The sequence below is a fragment of the Amblyomma americanum genome, chromosome 9 (genome assembly GCF_052857255.1).
Source record: "Amblyomma americanum isolate KBUSLIRL-KWMA chromosome 9, ASM5285725v1, whole genome shotgun sequence".
NCBI classification, from domain to species: Eukaryota; Metazoa; Arthropoda; class Arachnida; order Ixodida; family Ixodidae; genus Amblyomma; species Amblyomma americanum.
In genome coordinates, this window is record NC_135505.1 from 84408803 (window position 1) to 84428871 (window position 20069).

The following is a 20069-nucleotide window of genomic DNA, read 5'->3' on the forward strand; positions in this document are numbered from 1 at the left end:
GAAGCTTCTCTAAATAGTGATATTGCTCCGCCAAATACATTTCCTCACGCATTCGTCATTACAACTGCTGTTTATTCCACAAACCGGAGAATCAAGGTTATATAGCGAGGTATTGCTGAGTTAAATGGCTAATGCCAGTTGGTGCAGTTTTCATATCATATCCTGTCCACCATGTTACCCTTCTGGATTAATGTACGCAAAATATGTGCGACGACGATCAGCGGAGTTCACACAACCTAACGGAGGTTTCTGGCCAAATAGGTGTGCTCGCAGCGCTAATTTTGCAAACGAAGTGTGTGTGTATGTTGGGGAGCGGGGGAGATATTGCTTTCGGTAGCCGCTGGGAACATAAACCTGAACCTTCAAGGCTATTAGGTACGGTCAAGAAGACACAAGTATCAAAGCAACAAGCAAATTGGTTCTCTAAATGCAGAGCATTTCTAAGCCTATAGGATTCGTCTCACAACTGCCAGAAAAGAATGAGTTTGCGAATACTTAGCTGTCTCGTCGAGTCGCCTGAGAAACATGTGAAAAATCGTAACAGTAAAACAGTATTAGGATTTCTTATTTCCCTAGCTAGTCCCACACTTCTCCTCTACTATTGTTTGCACCCTGAAGACTAGGCAGGAAATACCTGTTGCGACACTTGTAATTGCATACAAAACAATTATTTCGAAGTGTTTGCCTGCATTGCACTGTCTGTACGGGCAAATCCAAAGAATTCATTTAAAGGTTTTTTGAATGATTCTTCTTTTACAAAGTGGTAAAAGCAGTCAGGTAAAAGCATAAGAAATATGAATGGAATAAATTATAAAAATATTAGTGTGGCTCAGAATCATTTATATAAGAATAACAATAATACTTTATTACTCGCATTGTCCTCTCGCTTACATGCAAAGCCCACCTGAGCAGGCAGTGCTTGTCGGCAGGTGGATCAGCGAAGCGAAATACATCTTGAAAGGAGCTCTAAATGTGAACGAACTGTGCATATACAAAAGGAAAAAGAAAGTACACGTAAGAAGTTAAGGCAAAAAATAAAGGTACAGACAATAGCGCTTCTTGGACAATGCACTAAGCAGGCGCTAAACTACACGCAACGAAAGAAAGTATACTTAAGAAGTATTGAAGCAACGCACGTTTGAATTAATAAACAAATACATCACTAGAAGATGTAGAGACAGAAACAGAGAAGTACAGTTTATTACAAAGACAAGGTAATCACACATAAGTGCCTGCACGTGGCACAACTGGAGGAAGAAAAAAGTGTCAATTGAAAAGTACTGAGCAATAGATTTTGTTTCAATAACTCTTTATGCTTAGTTTCGTAATATATTAAGAGAGGACGACATAACGGTTCAGCTGCTGCATATTTAATATTTGGATTACGTTCATTATTGCACTTCTTTTTAGCTTATGTAGACTACTTCCTTAGACTAAACTTTTTAGAATTTTTCGAAGCACACTGTTTACCCTTTTTTATTAGCTGATCAAAAGCCATACATAGTAATTCCATACCGGATGACGCTTTCGCCAAGAGCTTCGTGCATCTTTTATCTGGTTTGAGCGCCAGCGCCCTCACACAGTCTATGGATGTATAATGCCACTGTATAGAGCTTTTTACAAATGTGTGCCATATGCGCATTCCAATTTGATAATTTATCTAGGTACAAACCGAGGTATTTTAGAGGTGTTCTGTTGTCCAAGGAGCGGACAGTGCCACCATTCATAATTATTTAAGTGAACATATATCTTGTTACATACCTATATTTGCTAATGAGGGCACCTATCACACTTAAGTTTCGTTTTGTATTGATTTACAAATATGCAATTGGAGTTCATCCAGCTTAGAAAATTACTTATGCGCGCCTGTAAGATTTTTGTAGCTTGTTCAAATGGAGAGGGCGTGAGAGCCAGGGCGGTGTCCCCACGTATTGATATACACGGAAAGATAGCTGTAAAATATGAGGATCGTTGACGTAGATATTGAGCAGCATAGGTCCAACTGTCAAACCCTGGGGAACAGCATATCTTACAAGTGTTTCCGAATTCAGCACGCTTTCTATTTTTACACTCTGATATCTATCTGAAAAACACTTTAAAAAAGTCATCGAATTTTCGCCTGAATCCTACTAAATTAAATTTTTAATCAAGAAATTTAGACCAACTGTATCGAAGGCTTTTCCCGTGTCCAAGAACAAAATGAATATAATCTGGCTGTGGTCAAGTGCTCCAATAATCACGTCCCTGGGGTCTTCTAATAAAATAGTTGCGCTCTTGTGTTCTCTGAACCCCAGCGGAGCTTTGAAATTAAAGAATGCTTGTCACAGAACTTAACCGCGATATTTTAAAATATTTCCCTATCAAGTGAGATAACAAAAGAAATGACTATAGGCCTGTAGTCATTGCAGTCATCTTTTGCTTCCTCCTTGTATGTAGGGCGCGCAACGGAAGTCTCTATATTCTCTGGAAATTGTACTGTTCTTAAAATGCCGTTCAGAATAATTACAATAATATATCTAGGTTTGTCCACACTAGCTTTAATGTCGCTCGGCCTTGTATTGTCATACACCGAGGTTTAATATGTGAAATAGCTGTTACTAGAATGTCTTAATCTTCGGAACTTGTTCGGAAACCCATTACTTTTTACGGAACACCAGAATGCCGTCACCTGTCCGGTTATTCCTACAATAAAAGTAAGAATCACAGCTGTGCAATCTATATGTGCGGCATGCTATTTCATTTGCGTTAATTTAAGTGAAAATACATACATTCTGGAGTTTCTACTTTTCGCTTAAATGAGTAATTAGTTCATCCAGTGCTTTCTGATGCCACGAATATTTATATGGATGACTTCTACGTACCTAATGCATCTTTCTTCTGTCAGGACTAGTGAGAGTTTCATTCTTTGACGTTCTTAGAGAGCTTTGTGTTCACTGCAAGAGTGCCAAGTAACCTAATGATTCGATTCTTATTACTGATGCGCCTTGTATTTTTCTTACAAACACTGCACCATTGCGTGTACACAATGATTTGTGAGCCTTCTTTGTTGCTTTCTATCTGGGGGCCCACATCTGCTTTCGAACATATTGAGTCATGTTCTCATCGATAAAAATTCCATCATCTCTAAGCGCTGTTCTCCATCTACGTGCCGAGAATTCCTCGATTCCGAAACCTCACCAGTATAAGCGAGGCGCCTTTCCTATTTCGCTGCTCATAGCTTCCATGTTGCTCATAGCCGCTTTGGGCTATTGAAGCTTTTCTGCAATATCAACTATTGTGCTCATAAGGTCTTCACTTTCCTTTTGTTCCACTAAGTGTATTTCAATGTTATGTCGAAGTGAATACTGTTCAATATCATTTATGGCTATCTTGATCGGCTTTATTTCACCATCTCTAGCTTTCATTTCCGTCTGCAATCTTGCAACTTCTTTCCTGAGTAGGGCAACTTCTTTTTCATCGGGTGATAACTTTTTTTTTTACTCCTTCCTATTGACTTGCCAAAAACATGGCACTTTCTACTAAAGCAAAAACCGTTTTTGTTTTTTCTGGTGTCTTCAACACACCTTCTTGTTTGACACTTTCGACATTAAGTTGCTTCTCTAGCACATCCATTCTCGTCAGCATTTGTTCAAGCTTTTATAGAGTTTCAGTGCCTCTCGGGCAAGCAAACTGAGGGTGTCAGCATCCGCGTGACCGGCTTGGTCAGCTGATTCATTATCAGATGTTCTTATGGAATTCCATTTCTCGTGTATCTGCATGTTGCTCACGCCCAGATTTGGTGGTCGTGTTATGAAAGGGATTCATACCGACGATTAAAGCGAAGATTCATCGACCGGCAGCGAATAATGCGAAGACTAATCGACCGGGATGACCACGCGGTAGCGGCAATTTCGACACATCGTTGACCCCACAAGGACCCCTGCGAAAAAAAGATGCCTCCCCTGGAAGCAGCCGCTGGAATCTTTCCCACACTCTCGAAGAGTTGGAGATGGCCTTCCCTTTGTCTGCAGTTCCTCGCCAGACGCGACCGACGGTCTACAGTCGAAGGGGAGAGCGGTCAATGGCGCCATCCCGGAGTTAACCGCACCGCGACTGACAGCTTCGGGCGAAGTGGCAGCGGACCTCCAAATCCTCCTCACCCATTCCCACGGGGCTCTGCCGGCTATGTGCGGCGACTCTTCCAATCTGTGTCTCGTTGGTGAAAGAGGCGGAGCGTCAGTGTATTTAACGAGCGTCTTGAGTAGGAACGATCGCTCTGGGCCTTGGCGACAAGGCTCAATCAGTTGCTCGACGCTATGAACTCTTAATTCTTTACTGTTTGTTCTCTCTCGTAAAATAAGTAATTAAGTTTCCCTAAGCGCCAGTAAACCTGTGTGTGTTTTCGTTGCCCCAAATGTGAGCTTATATTCGTCCTCATTCCCTCTCTGGCCAAACAACACTACCCTGAATCACAACAACTGGCCATGCTACTCGGCCCGTAACAACTGGTGGCAGCGGTGGGATGCTGCTACACGTGCCGCAGAAACTGTTGGCAGCGGTGGGATCCGAAGCCTGAGCGCCGTAAAAGTCGTCGCTGATCATTGCTTTTAACGTAGTTTTAGTAATTCCAGAGCAATTTCTGAAATGGTGCAAGCGTTCACATCATGTACATCGGAGGCATGCGAATTCATTACCAATTTACTTATGGCAAGCAAGGCAAAGCCCTTCATCAAGAAGCATTGTGTTTCAGCGCAGACCAGTGGGGCTAGGCAGGACGAAATGGTGAGAAAATTTTACACTAACCTAGGAAGCCGAAAGAAGCGTGTACGATCCACTCCGTCTGCGTGCCCTACTGTTTAGCTAGGCGTTCATTTCTGTGGCTTGCTTAAGTAGCAGCTTCCACCTGGCATAGCAGTGACGTGATGTCAAGATATGCGGCACCGTACACCGTCGTAGCAGGCATGCATTGTAGAGCACTGTCAGTGGTGAGCACGCCAGCATTGCTTCTCTAAGGTCGTCCTTTCTAGCATGCGGTTAACCGACGAAGAAAGAAACGTGTCAGATCCGCTCCACCCGCGTGCCCCACTGGTCTGCCTCAATGAGCCCAGTGTACTGAAAACTTGTTCTGTCTCAGTAGCCTTCAATAGTTGTTTGTAATATTTGTGCGAGTAATGTGCTGCTGTAGTGCGTTCCAAGACTGAACTGCAGTTTATGTAAATAAGCAAGTGCCATAATTATTTTTGTGCGTGGACGCAATATAGCAGCGGCATATAGGCGAGTAAAGCAAGTAATCTTACGCTGTAAAAGTTACTGTTGGACGAGTACATTATTCAGTACTTTAAAAATAAATTGCAAATACAACACTAGATTACTTAATCGTCGCGAAGGATAATTAGTAAGTGAAGGACGAAAGCGGTAGCTTCTCGATTGTGCCAATACAATATAATGCGCAAAGCAGTAATCTCTGTAACCTGCAAACGCTGTTATGCACTTTGCGTTAAGCCATACAGAGAACGTGCATCAATAATATTTTACCGTAAAAAAGAGGTAATAAGATTGAAGTATTGTTTTGTATCAGGAAATATATGGCTTTAATAAAATATGTTTCTATATCTCTAAATCATTGAACGGACTTATTGCATGTGTGAGCGACACATTAACTGAGTTACAGTCACAGCTCCTAATAATTCGTTTCACTAACTCTTTGAGAGTGATGCGGCTTCGAGAGCGGTTGCTATTTTTGTTGATACTGGTGTTATTTGCACTGAAAAATATGTAGTACTTTCAAATAACTTTGGTGTTAGCTAAGGAACATGTAGCCAAAAACTGTTTTAGGAAAGTTCGTTTGGCGAAGGTGCCAATGGTGTGCTCATTTTCAGCAGTTCTGGAAATTTTAGTTTTATTGACGTATAGTACAAAGTCGTGTGCATGGTAGATTGTTAGTTGTTTACTAATTTTAAGAGCAGAAAAAGGCCCAATGTTGGTTCTTGGAGAACATCATTATTAGTTTTCAATACATCGGGTGCTTTCCTGTTTACTTCCGCGTATTCATGCTCATTCATTAAAAAGAACAGTTCGAATCTAACGAGACAAATCTGACACCCCCTCTTTTAAGCTTATGTAGTAGTAAACAGTAAATGAATGCATTGAAAACATTAGTTATTTAGACAGATATACTCATGGCATCTCGCGTCTAAAGGCTACCCTCTCGGTGGAGCAAATTTGTATTGAAGGAGTAATGACTCATTAGCATCCTACTAAGCCTAGCCATACGTCTGAAAAGTGAAACTACATATTTAAAAGCAGTTTCACAGTTGACACCCAGCCAGGACTAGTTTTTTCTTAGACTCTCAATCTTCTGCTCGAACTGTTTATGTTTCCTTAGTAGCCATATGAATGCACTTGGGTGGATGCTAATGTGTAATTGCCCACTTATTGTACCCATGGTGAGAAGCTTATCCTTGAAGTTTTACCGTATATTTTTCATTGCGTGTAGAAACCTAATTCGGTGGACTGTCCTAGATTGAACCAGCATTGCGAGCCATATAAAAAATTTACTGCACGCAAAAAATTGATCAAGTGTATCTAAAGCAGTTTTTCATCTGTCATCTTTATTGCGCATTTTCCTTTTCCTGCCTGCACAACAGAAGAAAAAATGCCAGGGGAAGAAGAAAAAACTACTAACAAAGTAGCTTCACAAGGTTCCTACCCTTGTTTAGCGTGGGCAAGAGACAGTAATGCTAGAGGTGTTTAGAAAAACATAGAACAATGCCCAATACACACAGTTTTTGTACCTCAACATAAATTTACATTCAATGTGTGCGTTCAGGTAGACACTGCTATACACGCATATACATGTATCTTCTACTCGACTACGTAAGTGTAACACAAAGAATGTAAGTATGGCTGACAAACGAACAGCACGCAGGTATGACCATATACATGTGGCGAACAAAATATTCCACAAAAGTGAGAGCAAAGATAAACAAGAACTGTAAACAGTGGAAACAACAACAAAGAAGCAGTAATACGAAAACTGCAGAACAGTGCAAATACTTCTAACGACAAGAAAGATATTTACAAAGACACTATAGCTCATTATTCATACGCAACCAATTACGTTCAATTAAATATTACAGCCAAATCGATATTTTTTCTTGAATAAAGTATTTCTTTCATTTATCTTCTATAATCTTCATTATGTTATTATTTTTTGTGTTTGGAAATTTAAATATTCACGCATATGGTGCTGCAGCATGTGCACGCCATGGTTTGTATGAGAAAAGGGTATTAACCAGTGGTCTCTGGTTAGGAATAAGTACGTTAATGCAAGGGTCTTCTCAAATTGCATAGGTTAAGAAAATGGTGGTGTTGTTTCTTATACTATGTTTACATTTCATAACGTGATTAAATTTGCGAGTGTGCTGTACGGACAGAACATCAAATGACGGGAAAAGCTCGTTTGTATGAGCGTCACTATTGGCATTGGCTACGTGACGAATGGCGTTTTTCTGCAAAAAGAGTAATTTGTTAAAGTTAGTCTGAGATGTGTCAGTACAAACAAAGCTACCCGAATTTATATGAGGAGCAAAGATTACGTTTTAAAGCAATAGTTTATTTTAATCAGCATAATCTACCAAACCTACATAGCTTACGACAAGCTATTGTCAACTTTCCTGTCACGCGTTCCATCACTTTTGTTATAGAGGATAAAAGGTAAATTGGACGGTAACTTTCAACGTTTAGTTTATTCCAAAGCATAGCTGTTCTAACTGCTTAGGATATTTTCTGCATGGAAAGAATTACCCTCTAACAGAAACAATTGTAATTACAATAGATAACAGGGATCAAATCTGAGTCATTGCCCAGAGGAATTTATTTGATATGTTCTTAGAAACAACTGATGACATTTCGACTCCACTACAATCCCCCGACTAGAACAAAATTCAGATTAGTTACGCTCTGTTTTAGGAACCTGCAACTAATTTAGTCAGCGTTAAGTGCTGTTGGAGGCAACGGTGGGTCAGAGGTACGCGCTCACTTCAATGGCTATTGGCATTTTTTTTCACTTATTTCTCCTTTATCAAGAGCTACTGCCAATAGTTTGATTTGTTCATAGTCATGGTTTTTCTGCGTGGCAACGCTGCTGCTGCTGCTTGTGTTACTTTATTGTCAAAGTACCTTTCCTGCACTAGGAAAGGTAGTTAACAGGCAAGAACTTAAGAAGTCCATGAAACTTTTAAATCCTTCTCAACATTCTGGTAGCTTTACTCTAACAGTTTTGTAATGACATATCTGGTGTGCCGCTTACATGTACATAGCATTCTTTTTAACAAGAAGAATTGCAGAATAGCGAAAGTAGCTCTCACCATGACAATGCGCAAAAAGTATCTATCTTGCCTAAGTATGAATGGAGAGATATTTCGCTCTGCGGTGGTGAATATTGCAAAATCAGAAACAGATTTTTTTTAAGAGCATTATAAGAAACGTACGCTTCCAATGACATGATTGCAGCTTCCCCTGCTTTGCAGTGCTGCCGCAGCCTTAGTACTCGAATCAAAAAGCAGACAAACTATCGACACAAACGTCAATATATGTTGCTATTTCAAGGAGAAGAGATGAATACGAAGCGTGAGATGTTCTGATGCTCTGAAGGACAACGATTTTTGCAGGTGTTCATGCGGCGAAGTTGGTTTACCCCCGGCTCCTCCAGGAACGTGCAGGCGATGGCAGACTTCTTTTGCGCATTCATGATACGCTGATATTAAACTTGGAGAAGGCATCTGTAGCAGCGCCGAACCTGTATGTGCACTCAGAAGAAAGTGGACGGCCTATTGTAGATTTGGTAAGCTGGCAGCGTCGCAACGAATGGTGACTTGCTGAAAGCCTGACATGTTTTTGTGGTGGTGTGAAAAAACACGAATCTTTGTGGTATTTTTCCAGAAATAGAAGCAGATGAGAAAGTGCTTCACAGAAAATAAACAAATGGGCCTCATTTGTCGTCAGAAGGCAGGCCAGCGCAAGATATAACGGCATAGTTTATTACAGACATACTAAGAATCTTATCGTATTTTACTGTCATACGCACGTCACATGTCTGTCATACAATACGATGCTAAAGCGCCAAGTAGTGATATGCTGCAAGAATTTGCCCACTTCTTCATTACTCACTTATTACACTAAGCGAAAAAGCAACACTTATAAGGATATCACTACATTCCTCTCTGCATTAAATCGTCCCTGTGGCACACCAGACAACAGTATCAAACTAATGTTCTTGTCTATGTGGTTTCTTTGGCTCCATAGGAACACGCTGGGTGTTTCAAGGGGGCTGGAAGTAGTCTTCTTCCAGCTTTACTGCATCCCGTTTTATTCCAACTTATGAAAACCTTAATAACAAACCAATTTTCATCCATTGAAAGAATCACTGTCATAACTGGGTCGAAAAGCATAACAGCACCATGACGAAAACACGATCAAATATTTTGCCGTTTTGTTGTAACAGAAGATTCTTCTGCTTTTATTGTATTCTTACATAATAGTGTAGTTTTCTCTTGCACTTTACTGTTGTCTGTTGTTCTGAAGTACTTTTCAAGACTAACTGCACAAAATTTTATTGTCGCTACACAAGATTCTGTTACTGTGCCTTTCGTCGAAAACATTAAAGAAAATGAACACGATGGCAAGACGGGCGAGTTGGTGATACATACTTCTGGGAAAATAGCGCGAAAGGCGAGGGCAACAAAGAACGGAAACAAAAGGGCAGGCGCTAACTATTCACAGGAAGCAAGTAATTTAAAGGAAGGGAACAATCAAGAAAACAAACCAAACACACTTGTAGCTATGTGGAACCGAGGAAACAAACCTCTCTCATGCGGACACAGAGACAGGCTGCTAACGCACAATCTAGTTTTCTTTCCTTCATGTAAAAAGCCTCCATAATCTCTCTGGTTCACTGTTTTGGGTGACTGTACAATACATCACTAATGAAACCTAGGGAAGCAAGATTTGCAGTCTCTAACATGCTGGACTAGAATAGTAATTTATTAGCCTCTAAGGTATTAGCATAATAAGTTAGGCGCGTGTTAATACAGCGACCCGTCTGGTCAATGTAGACTTGTCCGAAAGAAAAAAAGAATTTTATAAACAACACCTTCAGACCATGGAACATATTTATTTTTATGCTTAATCTCACAAGTACTTTGGGATTCATTTTGCTTTCCAGCCCTTCTCTTCACCATAGCACACATCCTTTCATGTTTTTAGGAGCTGAAAGACAATCCCTATTTTATACCTGTTCGCCACCTTTTTCAAGTTATGCGAAAGACAGTGTACGTACGGGAGAACTGCAACCTTGTTCCTTTCCGTCACCCTGCCTGGCCCAGGCACAGCAGCCGAAGTCTTAAGTTTTTTCGCTATCTTGTTGCAGCCCAACAAGATGGCATCATTCGGGTAATAGCTTCTCTTCGGACATATGGTTTCGACAAAGCAGAAAACAACGATGAAACAACAATCTCGGTTTTTACTGTTATAGAATGATGCGACTTGTAGTTCAACAACGGCTTGCCAGCCCTTGGCACGTATTCCCATCAAATATGTCCTGTCTGAGCTTTCAGGCTCAAATCTAGAAACTGCAGCTTCTTATAGGCGGTGACCTCAGTGGTGAATGGCGAACCTTGAGCGTTTTCTTTAAACACTTCCAGAACATAAGGCATATGTCTAGAAAAGGTTTTTTATCGACACAGATTAAGAAGTCATCAACGTAACGGAAAATCCATAACGCTATCCCGGACAAGTTTGCTTGAATACCCCGATCTACGAAAGATAAAAAGATGTGCCCCGCCGCGGTGGCTCAGTGGTTAGGGCGCTCGACTACTGATCCGGAGTTCCCGGGTTCGAACCCGACCGCGGCGTCTGCGTTTTTATGGAGGAAAAACGCTAAGGCGCCCGTGTGCTGTGCGATGTCAGTGCACGTTAAAGATCCCCAGGTGGTCGAAATTATTCCGGAGCCCTCCACTACGGCACCTCTCTCTTCTTTTCTCCTTTCACTCCCTCCTTTACCCTTCCCTTACGGCGCAGTTCAGGTGTCCAATGATATATAAGACAGATACTGCGCCATTTCCTTTCCCCCAAAACCAATTATTATTATTATTAAAAAGATGTCACTTAACACCGGTGCCACCCTAAAACTAATGCAAACACCAGATGCTTGCCTGAAAAGTTTACCTTCCCACTCAATGAATGTAGCCTTTACAAAAAATGACAGTAATTAAAGAAAGCTAGCTGCCGATATGCCATAAACACTTAGCAATTCTTCTTCATCGTTCTCTACTGTGATACATTTTTTCACGGCACTCATAATTCCTTTGTGAGGGAGAGTAAAACAAATCAACCACGTCGATACTAAATACATTACAGGACACTGGATTATCCAGCTGACGAAATTTTACGATCCGCTCAGAGTCGCGAACCCTAAAATGGCCATTAATAGTCAGGGAAGCCAAATACTTGTGCAGGTATCCAGAAATTTTCATATTGCCAAGTGAGTTTCTCAGTCACAATCACACGAAATGGTAAGCCTTTTTCATGTGTAGTGAAAGAGAAAAAAATCTAAACAAAAGCCTTTCGCTTTTTCACTCCTGTCCTGAGTCGCTCAAGGTTCAGTTCTTCAATTAAGCGCCGGGGCGCGGTTTTTACTTGCTCCGGTTTATCCCGGATCGGAACAAAGTTCTTCTGAACAACAAGCATTGCCTTAGCCGAGAACATTGTTTCAGGCAGGACCACAAAACAGCCGTCCTTATCTGCTGTCAGTAGTCTCAACTGGTTCGATAACAGAAACTTAACCAACGACCCGTACCCCTGTCTCTATTTGTAATCACTTGTTGTCAGGGCCTGAAACTATGTTCTCTGCTAAGGCGATACTAGCTGTCCAGAAAAACTTTGTTCCGATCGGGGATATACCGGAGCAAGTAGAAACCGGGGCCTGCGCTAAATTCAAGAACTGAGCCTTCACCGACCCAGAGCAGGAGTGAAAAAACGAAAGCCCTTTGTTCAAATTTTATTTTCCTCTATCAAGACACATAAAGAAGGCTTGCCATTTCGTGCGATTGTGACGCAGAAGCGTACTTGGTAATATAAAGTTCCTGGACACCTACACAAGCATTTGACTTCTCTGGAAATTAATTACCATTTTTGGGTTCGCTAATCTGAGCGCATCGAAAAATTTCTTCATCTAGATAATCCAGGGTCCTGTAGTGTATTTAGTATCGACGTGGTTGATTTGCTTCACTTTCTCCCTCACAATGAAATCATGAGTGCCGTGAAAAAATGTATCGCAGCAAACAACGATGAAGATGAATTTATAAGGGTTTATAAGGGTTTGTGGCATATTGCTTTCTTGAATTATTGCCATTTTGTGTAAAGGCTACATTCATTGAATAGGAAGGTAAACTTTCATGCAAAAAGCAGGTGTTTGCTTTGGTTCTAGAGTGACACCGATTTTAAGTGATATCTTTTTATCCTTCGTAGATCGGGGTATTCAAGCAAACTTGTCCGGGATAACGTTGCGGATTTTCTTTTACGTTGAAGACTTCTTAATCCTTGTCTATAAAGTAACTTTTCTAGACATATGACTGATGTTTTGAATGTGTTTAAAAAATGCTCAAGGTCTGCAATTCACCACTGAAGTCACCGCCTATAACAAGCTGCCGTTTTTAGATTTGAGCCTGAAAGTTCAGTCTGGACATATTTGCGGAAATACGTGTCAAGGGCTGGAAAGCCGTTTTTGAACTACAAGTTGCATCATTCTAAAACGGTATAAACCGGAATTGTTGTTTCATAGTTGTTTTCTGCTTTATCGAAATCATGTGACTGTATGATTAATAATAGCTTCAACGAACAGGCTAAACAATTAAGAGAAGCAGGTTACTCGGATGATGCCATCTTGTTGGGCTGCAACAAGATAGCCAAAAAATTTAGGACTTCGGCTGCTGTGCCTGGGCCAGGCAGGGTGATGGAAAGGAACAAGGTTGCAGTTCTCCCGTACGTACACTGTCTTTCGCATAACTTGAAAAAGGTGGCGAACAGGTATAAAATAGGTGTTGCCTTTTCAGGAACAAAAAAAAACAGGAACAAAAAAAAACAAAACGACTGTGTGCTATGGTGAATAGAAGGGCTGAAAAGCAAAATGAGCCCCAAATTGCTTTTGGGATTAAATATATAACTAAGTATGTTCCATGGTGTGAAGGTGTATATAAAATTCTTTTTTTTTCTTGCGGGCAAGTCTACATTGGCCCGACGGGTCGTTGTATTACCACACTCCTAACTGAGTTAGCTAATACCTTGGAGGCTAATAAATCTACTAATCTAGTCGATCATGTTAGAGACTGCATATCTTGCTTCCCTGCTTCTCATCGCAGTGATGTATTGTACAGTCACCCAACACAATCAACCAGAAAGATTATGGAGGCTTTCTACATCAAGAGAAAAATTAGGTTGTGTGTTAGCAGCCCGTCTGTATGCCTGCATGACCGTGAGGTCTGTTTCCTGGCTTCACGTAGCTACACGTGTGTTTGCTTTGTTTTCTTGATTGTTCCCTGTCTTTATATTCCTTGCTTCCTGTGAACAAACCTTTAGTTGTGAGTTAGCACTGGTCCTGTTGTTTCCTTTCTTTGTTGTCCTCGTCTTTTGCGCTATATTCCCAGAATTAGAGGAAACTTCTGTTTATAAATGAAACTTTTCTTAGGTTTTTCGAGTGGGATGCTGTGAGAACAAGGCAATAGTGTTTCTATATTCTTCAAAAACAGCCTTACTAAGTGCATCGTTGGCAGATAATTCATTTGGTATAATAAATTCATCACGTAATAATGTCCTTAGTTTATTCACTGAACTATTGCAGAAAAAGCAGCACCTATACTTTCGCTGCATATCTGCGTTACCTAGCGCAGTAACACTACATTTAGTGACGCAAATATTTCTGTAGCCGCCATCAAGCACGAGCTAGTGAAAAAGATCTGTCGTATAGAGGCAGTATACAAATGAGACTACTTGATCACGAATGGAGCGGTCCAAATGCTTGTTATTGCCATCGCTTTAATCAAGCGCCTTCCTAACGCGAACATCCCTACCATCTCAACAACCTGCTTTCAAATATATAGCCTATCCTCCATCGCTCATATAAAATTCTCTTTGTAGTAGATGTTAAGTAGCTTACCTAAGTGCTTAAGACATTAGCTGAAATTGCAAAAGATGCCCTCATACCTACCCTTTTCCACGCCACATCATCTGCATATGACTTGGGGGTTTGTGGGAAAAAACACGTATTCATTGACAGCGTTCCAAGCCCGAATAAGCAAACAAAATGCACATGCATATGCGCTCTATTAAGTGGCCTCCGCTCTATAATATTAGTGTTACTGCGCTGGTTACTGATTATAGCGCTAGCCCGCACATAAACCAAATTGTACAGTATGAACGCCCACATTTCGAAGTGCAGCCCCTGCACCTGGTTTCACAGCACTGTACCGCGACCCATGCTGTGTATTTTCCTGCTAATCTAAATATAAGTGTTTATAGTACCCTAGTCTAATTTCAACAGTAAACATATCAAACTACTTTGTCATAGCTAAACCTAAGCCTAGCATTGATAACAAGAATAAAGACAGTCCGAACACCTTTTCTTGAAGCATTACATAATAGAGGGCTTTTTTCGTCAGCGGCAAGTAAAAGGGTATGGCTTACTATCAGTAGAAGAATTTTGTTCAGCCAAACTTTTAACAATATATTCACAAGCATGCGTTAATCACGCTGTTTTGAACAAAAAATATATAGGGGCAAAAGTTTTTTCACTGTCCACTATAACAGCTATCACACTTGTTTTTTTTTTAATGTGCGGTAGTAACATTTCTCTTCACTTGCAGCTCGACGGACAAGAATTTAATGACAATCTTTATGAAGATGCTGACAACCTTGCCACGATTACTTTGCTCCGCAGTGGAGACAGCCTTCAAGTGGTGCGTATTAAAACTGCGACTTTGAATTACTGCATTAATTTATTGGAACGCTGTCCCGTAGCTATTTCTGCTAGCAGGCGCGGTCACGTTCCCAACAGCTGAAAGGACCGTGCCAAGGAATTACGTTTAGCCGTGTCCAATGAGAGGCGCTGCCACCCTGCCGCACTTGTTGGCAATAGCTTTTGTCTATAAAAGACGCTGACGTTCTTGATTAGAGAATAATGTTAACAATGTTGGCTTCCGCTAGTCGAAGGTGAATCTATATAACTGATCACAATGCTCGTTGTTTGCATGCGAACTTGCACCCTTGGTGATGCTTTAGAGTGTTTGTACCTGCGTTGCGAATAGGAGTGATCATGTGGAAGTGGAGATCCTACGCTGTCATAAGAACGTGTTCACGCGAGAAAAACACTCTATTTGAGCACCTTTCAACAGGCCATGTTGAGAAAAATACCGCAACGACTTCCAAAAGAGATTCTCCAAGATAAGCTGCCCGTTCGTTTTCTCGATAGTACTGGCTTCCGTCCTTACTTATGCGTTGAATGTTGTAATGACTGGTTTTGGCTCATTCCCTTTTGGGGGGGTACATGATTGCTGGGTTTGCTGGAGCTTCATTTTTCGCTTATTTGAACGGAATCAGCTAATTAAAGCCAGCGTGAACCCCAACTTTTTTCCCTGGTTGCTTATTCATTGATGTATTGTTTCGAGCGACGCTTCCTGGGGAATCTCGGATTAAACCCAAGATCAAGCTTTACAGAGGAGCTTAAGGTTTTCTTCTTGGAAATGAGCCCGCTTGATAGTTGAAGTGATATACTACATTATAAAATCCTTTCATAAAGGTAGTTCACGGGTAGAAAATGTAATCGTAAATAGAGCCGTCCCGAAAAATAATTTTTGTATGCGCAGCCAGTTCATGGTCTCCGAAATCCGTAATTTTTTCGCTGTCAGCTACCCCCGGGCACATAGGTTTATGATAAGCTTTAAAAACACACAGAACAGTTTGGATGCTCTAATTTTGTTTTTCAGCCTTTTGAAACAAAAAAAAGCTCCAAACTTTACATGTGTTAATGCAAGAGATACACAGTCCACATTTTCAGTCTCACCGTTAGCACCTCGTGCCTGCGCCTTTTTCGCTGCGCATAGTGAAATATAAATAGTTACAAAGATCTTCGGGCGTTGGATTCATTTGTTTACACTTATAGCATAATTTTATACAACTGCTGTAAGTGTCAGAGCCCGAAGGAGGCCATTAAAATCTTCAGCCACACGCAGCGTGTCTTTATCTTTGTCTTTAACAGCAATGTGTTGATTCTAAATAATTGGCAAACTAAAGTTTCTATTTTTTCATCTTAAATTAAGGGTATTTTCTCACTATATGCAATGCTAAGACTCCATTAAGAGGAAAACCACTCATAAACACAAAGGGGCGCTGAGCCTAGCCTGAACACATTGTTCGGTCGCTTTACGCATGTTCTGTCCCGTAGCCACGTCTTTAACCAAATCAAACCAAATAATTAGGTTAACACACCGTGATCAAAATTAAAATGGTAACTGCATACCCTTTTCTAGGGTTACCTGTATTATTCGCGGCGCTCATGTCTACATTATAAGTACACGATCTTAATAATAATATTAATAATATTAATAATAATAATAATAATAATAATAATAATAATAATAATAATAATAATAATAATAATAATAATAATAATAATAATAATAATAATAATAACAATTGGTTTTGAGCGAAAGGAAATGGCGCAGTATCTGTCTCATATATCGTTGGACACCTGAACCGCGCCATAAGGGAAGGGATAAAGGAGGGAGTGAAAGAAGAAAGGAAGAGGTGCCGTAGTGGAGAGCTCCGGAATAATTTCGACCACCAGGGGATCTTTAACGTGCGCTGACATCGCACAGCACACGGGCGCCTTAGCGTTTTTCCTCCATAAAAACGCAGCCGCCGCGGTCGGGTTCAAACTCGGGAACTCCGGATCAGTAGCCGAGGGCCCTAACCGCTGAGCCACCGCGGCGGGTAAAAGATCTTAGAAACAAAAAACCTACAAGACACTTAAACTCTCTAAAACTGAATGGAATACTTTGGAGCATAAAATATCCAAAAAGAGAACAGAAATCTGACTTTGCAGTTGGCAAGATAGCTTTCTTCGCGAGCATTGTCAGAAACATTCGATTCACCCTTGGCTTTATTTGTATCTTCGCTAATTAGTCAACTACACTAGTTACTCAAACTCTGACGCGAATGAAGCCCTCACACGTTAAAGCAGTCAACTTTTCACTCCAGAAGGAGGTAATAAGAACCTATACTACGGTTCCCAGAGTGTGGTTCTTGGAGCCATGCAACTATGTCGGACTAAAAGGCTAGCCCGATAGTGCTAGTTTCTCTAAATGAGGGCAACATGAAAGTGAATTTCTGTAGAACAATACACCGCATCTTGTTATATTGTCCAATCATCAAGGATAGAGAGGAACCGCTTTGTTGTTTGGTTCCGGCAATATGGCTTCAAAATATATTCAATGTGAATCTAAAATCTACAAGATAGATCTTGGTATTTTTGAAAATCTACGCGTGATATTTTGGCAGATGATGAATGATGGTGGACTTACACCACTTGTTTGTTCAGGAAGGCATATACCCAGTTTGTTCCCAATTGTAATTTTTGAAAAGAAAATTAAAGCCAATTTACTTTACTTGGCTAAATTTGAAGTATGGGCTCTAGCACGGCTCGTTTCATTTTGCTTTAGGTGCGAGACTAGGGTTTCAGGGTCAAGCTTCAGACAAAGATAGGCAAAATCTGTGTTTGGAGATCTTAGGAGTAACGCATAATAAAATTTTGGTTCCGCTTAACGCGCAATAAGAGGTCACTGCGATAGCAGTATGTTGTGGATCCACTGCGCACGGATGGAAGTTGATGAAGACGACCACACGAAATGCACAGTGCGAGAGAGTGGCAATTAAAAACTAGGGGTAATCGGTTGCGGCGATAGCATAGCGCTCTCGTGCAGCGGCCTGCGAAGCAGATCTGTTCGCGGCGCCGTAGTTAGAAGACCCAGGCGCGGAGCAGTCGTGGCCATATTTATTTTGTTTTTGCAGGCCGAACTGGCAAACAGATAGCCGGTTATTTTCTTGATTAGAAGCATTGGTGCCAGTGCACTGAAAATAAAGTGAGCAGTTCCTATATATTTCTGTTCTCCTGTTCCAAAAAGAGTAATATTTTGTCTGTATAAAATTAGTAGGCCAATCAAAACTCTCTACATCCGTTTGATGTAGGAAATTTTTGTAATCAGTATCATTGCATTCGTCAGATATCGTTCAGTGTCATTTAACCACTTATTTTAGTTATTACCTCTTTACTCGACCTTGTGCAAGGTTCCACCACAGTATTTATGCATATTCTGAATATTATCTCCAACGAGCCACGCTGACGTCCCCAGCAACGTTTTATTACTCTTGGAATCTCCTGTGCTGCCTGAATGAAACATCGAATAACTCTCGTCAGCCTTAAATTTGCTGACCATGTCCATCCCTTCACTTCACTCAACCTTTTTTTGCTATCCAGGCTGTTCCTGGCGCTAAACGTTACACCTACATTTTCACTTCCATGCCTCACTGTTTTCTTTTAATCAATTGCCACTTCGTGTACTTGACTGCAATATCTTACTTGAAATTAAAAAGGCGTGCTACATGCAACTCCCTATACGCGCGCTGAATAGCAACATGATTAGGCCACAATTAAACCAAGTCGTGAAATAAACAAAGCTTCCCTAAAAAAAACGTTTATCTTTAATGAAAAGTGCAATTTTACAATTCTCGATTATATGGGAGAATTTCAGATAGTCCTGCTGACATGTCGGTTTTGCCAATGGCTTAGAAGGTTTTAAAGTTTAGGATATTGAAATTTCTCATGTGTAGCTCGTCAAAAACGCTACTCTTCTTCTCAAAAATGTTCATCTAATCTAAAAAGCTCCATTCTTGCAAATAGTGTGAAAAGCTGGAAATAAAATTTTCCTTGAGTGTTAACCGGCACCAAATTATATCATGTTAGCAACGCTCTAAGGCATTTCTGATCAGATTTTGGAAATTTACTTCCATCCAGGGCTCGCAAATAATGGTAAGCAAATATCATCCAAAGTATGCTAACTTCACCTTGGCACAAAAGATCATATGGCGAAAAGAACTTGCTGTTAACACAACGCGATCGCGCAATTTCACCAATTGCTTTTTTTTTTAAATTTTCACGAAAACTACTGAATTACGATATCATGCACCAAGCCGGTACAAAGCTTAACAATCAGTTAACGTCTTAGTCAACAAAAGCAAAGCGGAGACTATGCAGTACGAGATGACAGCAGAACACACTAAATTTCAAATCGTAATCATTTCCACTAAAACCCTTCAAATTTACACTAGCGTAAAACAAACCATCCTCAAAGTAAGCAAGTACCTAGCAGAATTCAACGTTTTTTGTAAAGATCAGTGAAGGCTGCCATTTCTTTCTTGTTTTAACGCATCCGAAGGGTGCTTTATAAACGCGGCGATGCATTTTATGCTTTGCGGACGCAGATTTTATCAAGCATTGGCCACCTACTGCCACCGTTCGGCCGCAATGTTATCTCCGAAGACATCTCAATATCTTATTGTCCACAGTTTTGGCGCTGTTGTTCCCTGAAGGTGCATATATTGGAGACAAGTCGTCTAATGTCAGCTGATATCATGATGGTGCCCTGCCTACTTATGTTTCCATGAGTTTTGTGCGCCTGTGTTAATTATTCATGAGACCCAATTTGCTGGGCATTCATTTTTTGGTGATGTGAGCTGCTAGTTTCAACAAATGGTAGGCTTGCTTAACAATGGAAAGATTGATAGACGCTTACAAACTCTCAATGATGATCATCAGCATAATATCAGCTCCTACTTTATTCAAAATTTAGGGGTCATTGATGAACGCAAGTGATGGTTCCTTTTAAGAGCCCCATAAAACATTAGCATCAGCCAGTCTTAAAGACCAGTCTTACCGACATGAACGCGCTTCTTGGCTGTATTAGATATTTTGACAAAAAAAA

The 20069-nt window shown here is 40.7% G+C and overlaps 1 protein-coding gene across 1 annotated transcript in view; it reads left to right on the forward strand.

Moving 5' to 3' along the window:
* The window catches only part of LOC144105561 (venom metalloproteinase antarease TserMP_A-like), a 77794-nt gene that overhangs the window by 12063 nt on the left and 45662 nt on the right, over positions 1 to 20069 (forward strand). Inside the window, exons 2-3 of the mRNA XM_077638679.1 lie at positions 8652 to 8824; positions 14898 to 14990. Coding sequence (XP_077494805.1) covers positions 8652 to 8824; positions 14898 to 14990 — 266 coding nt within the window. The remainder of the gene's footprint in view (positions 1 to 8651; positions 8825 to 14897; positions 14991 to 20069) is intronic.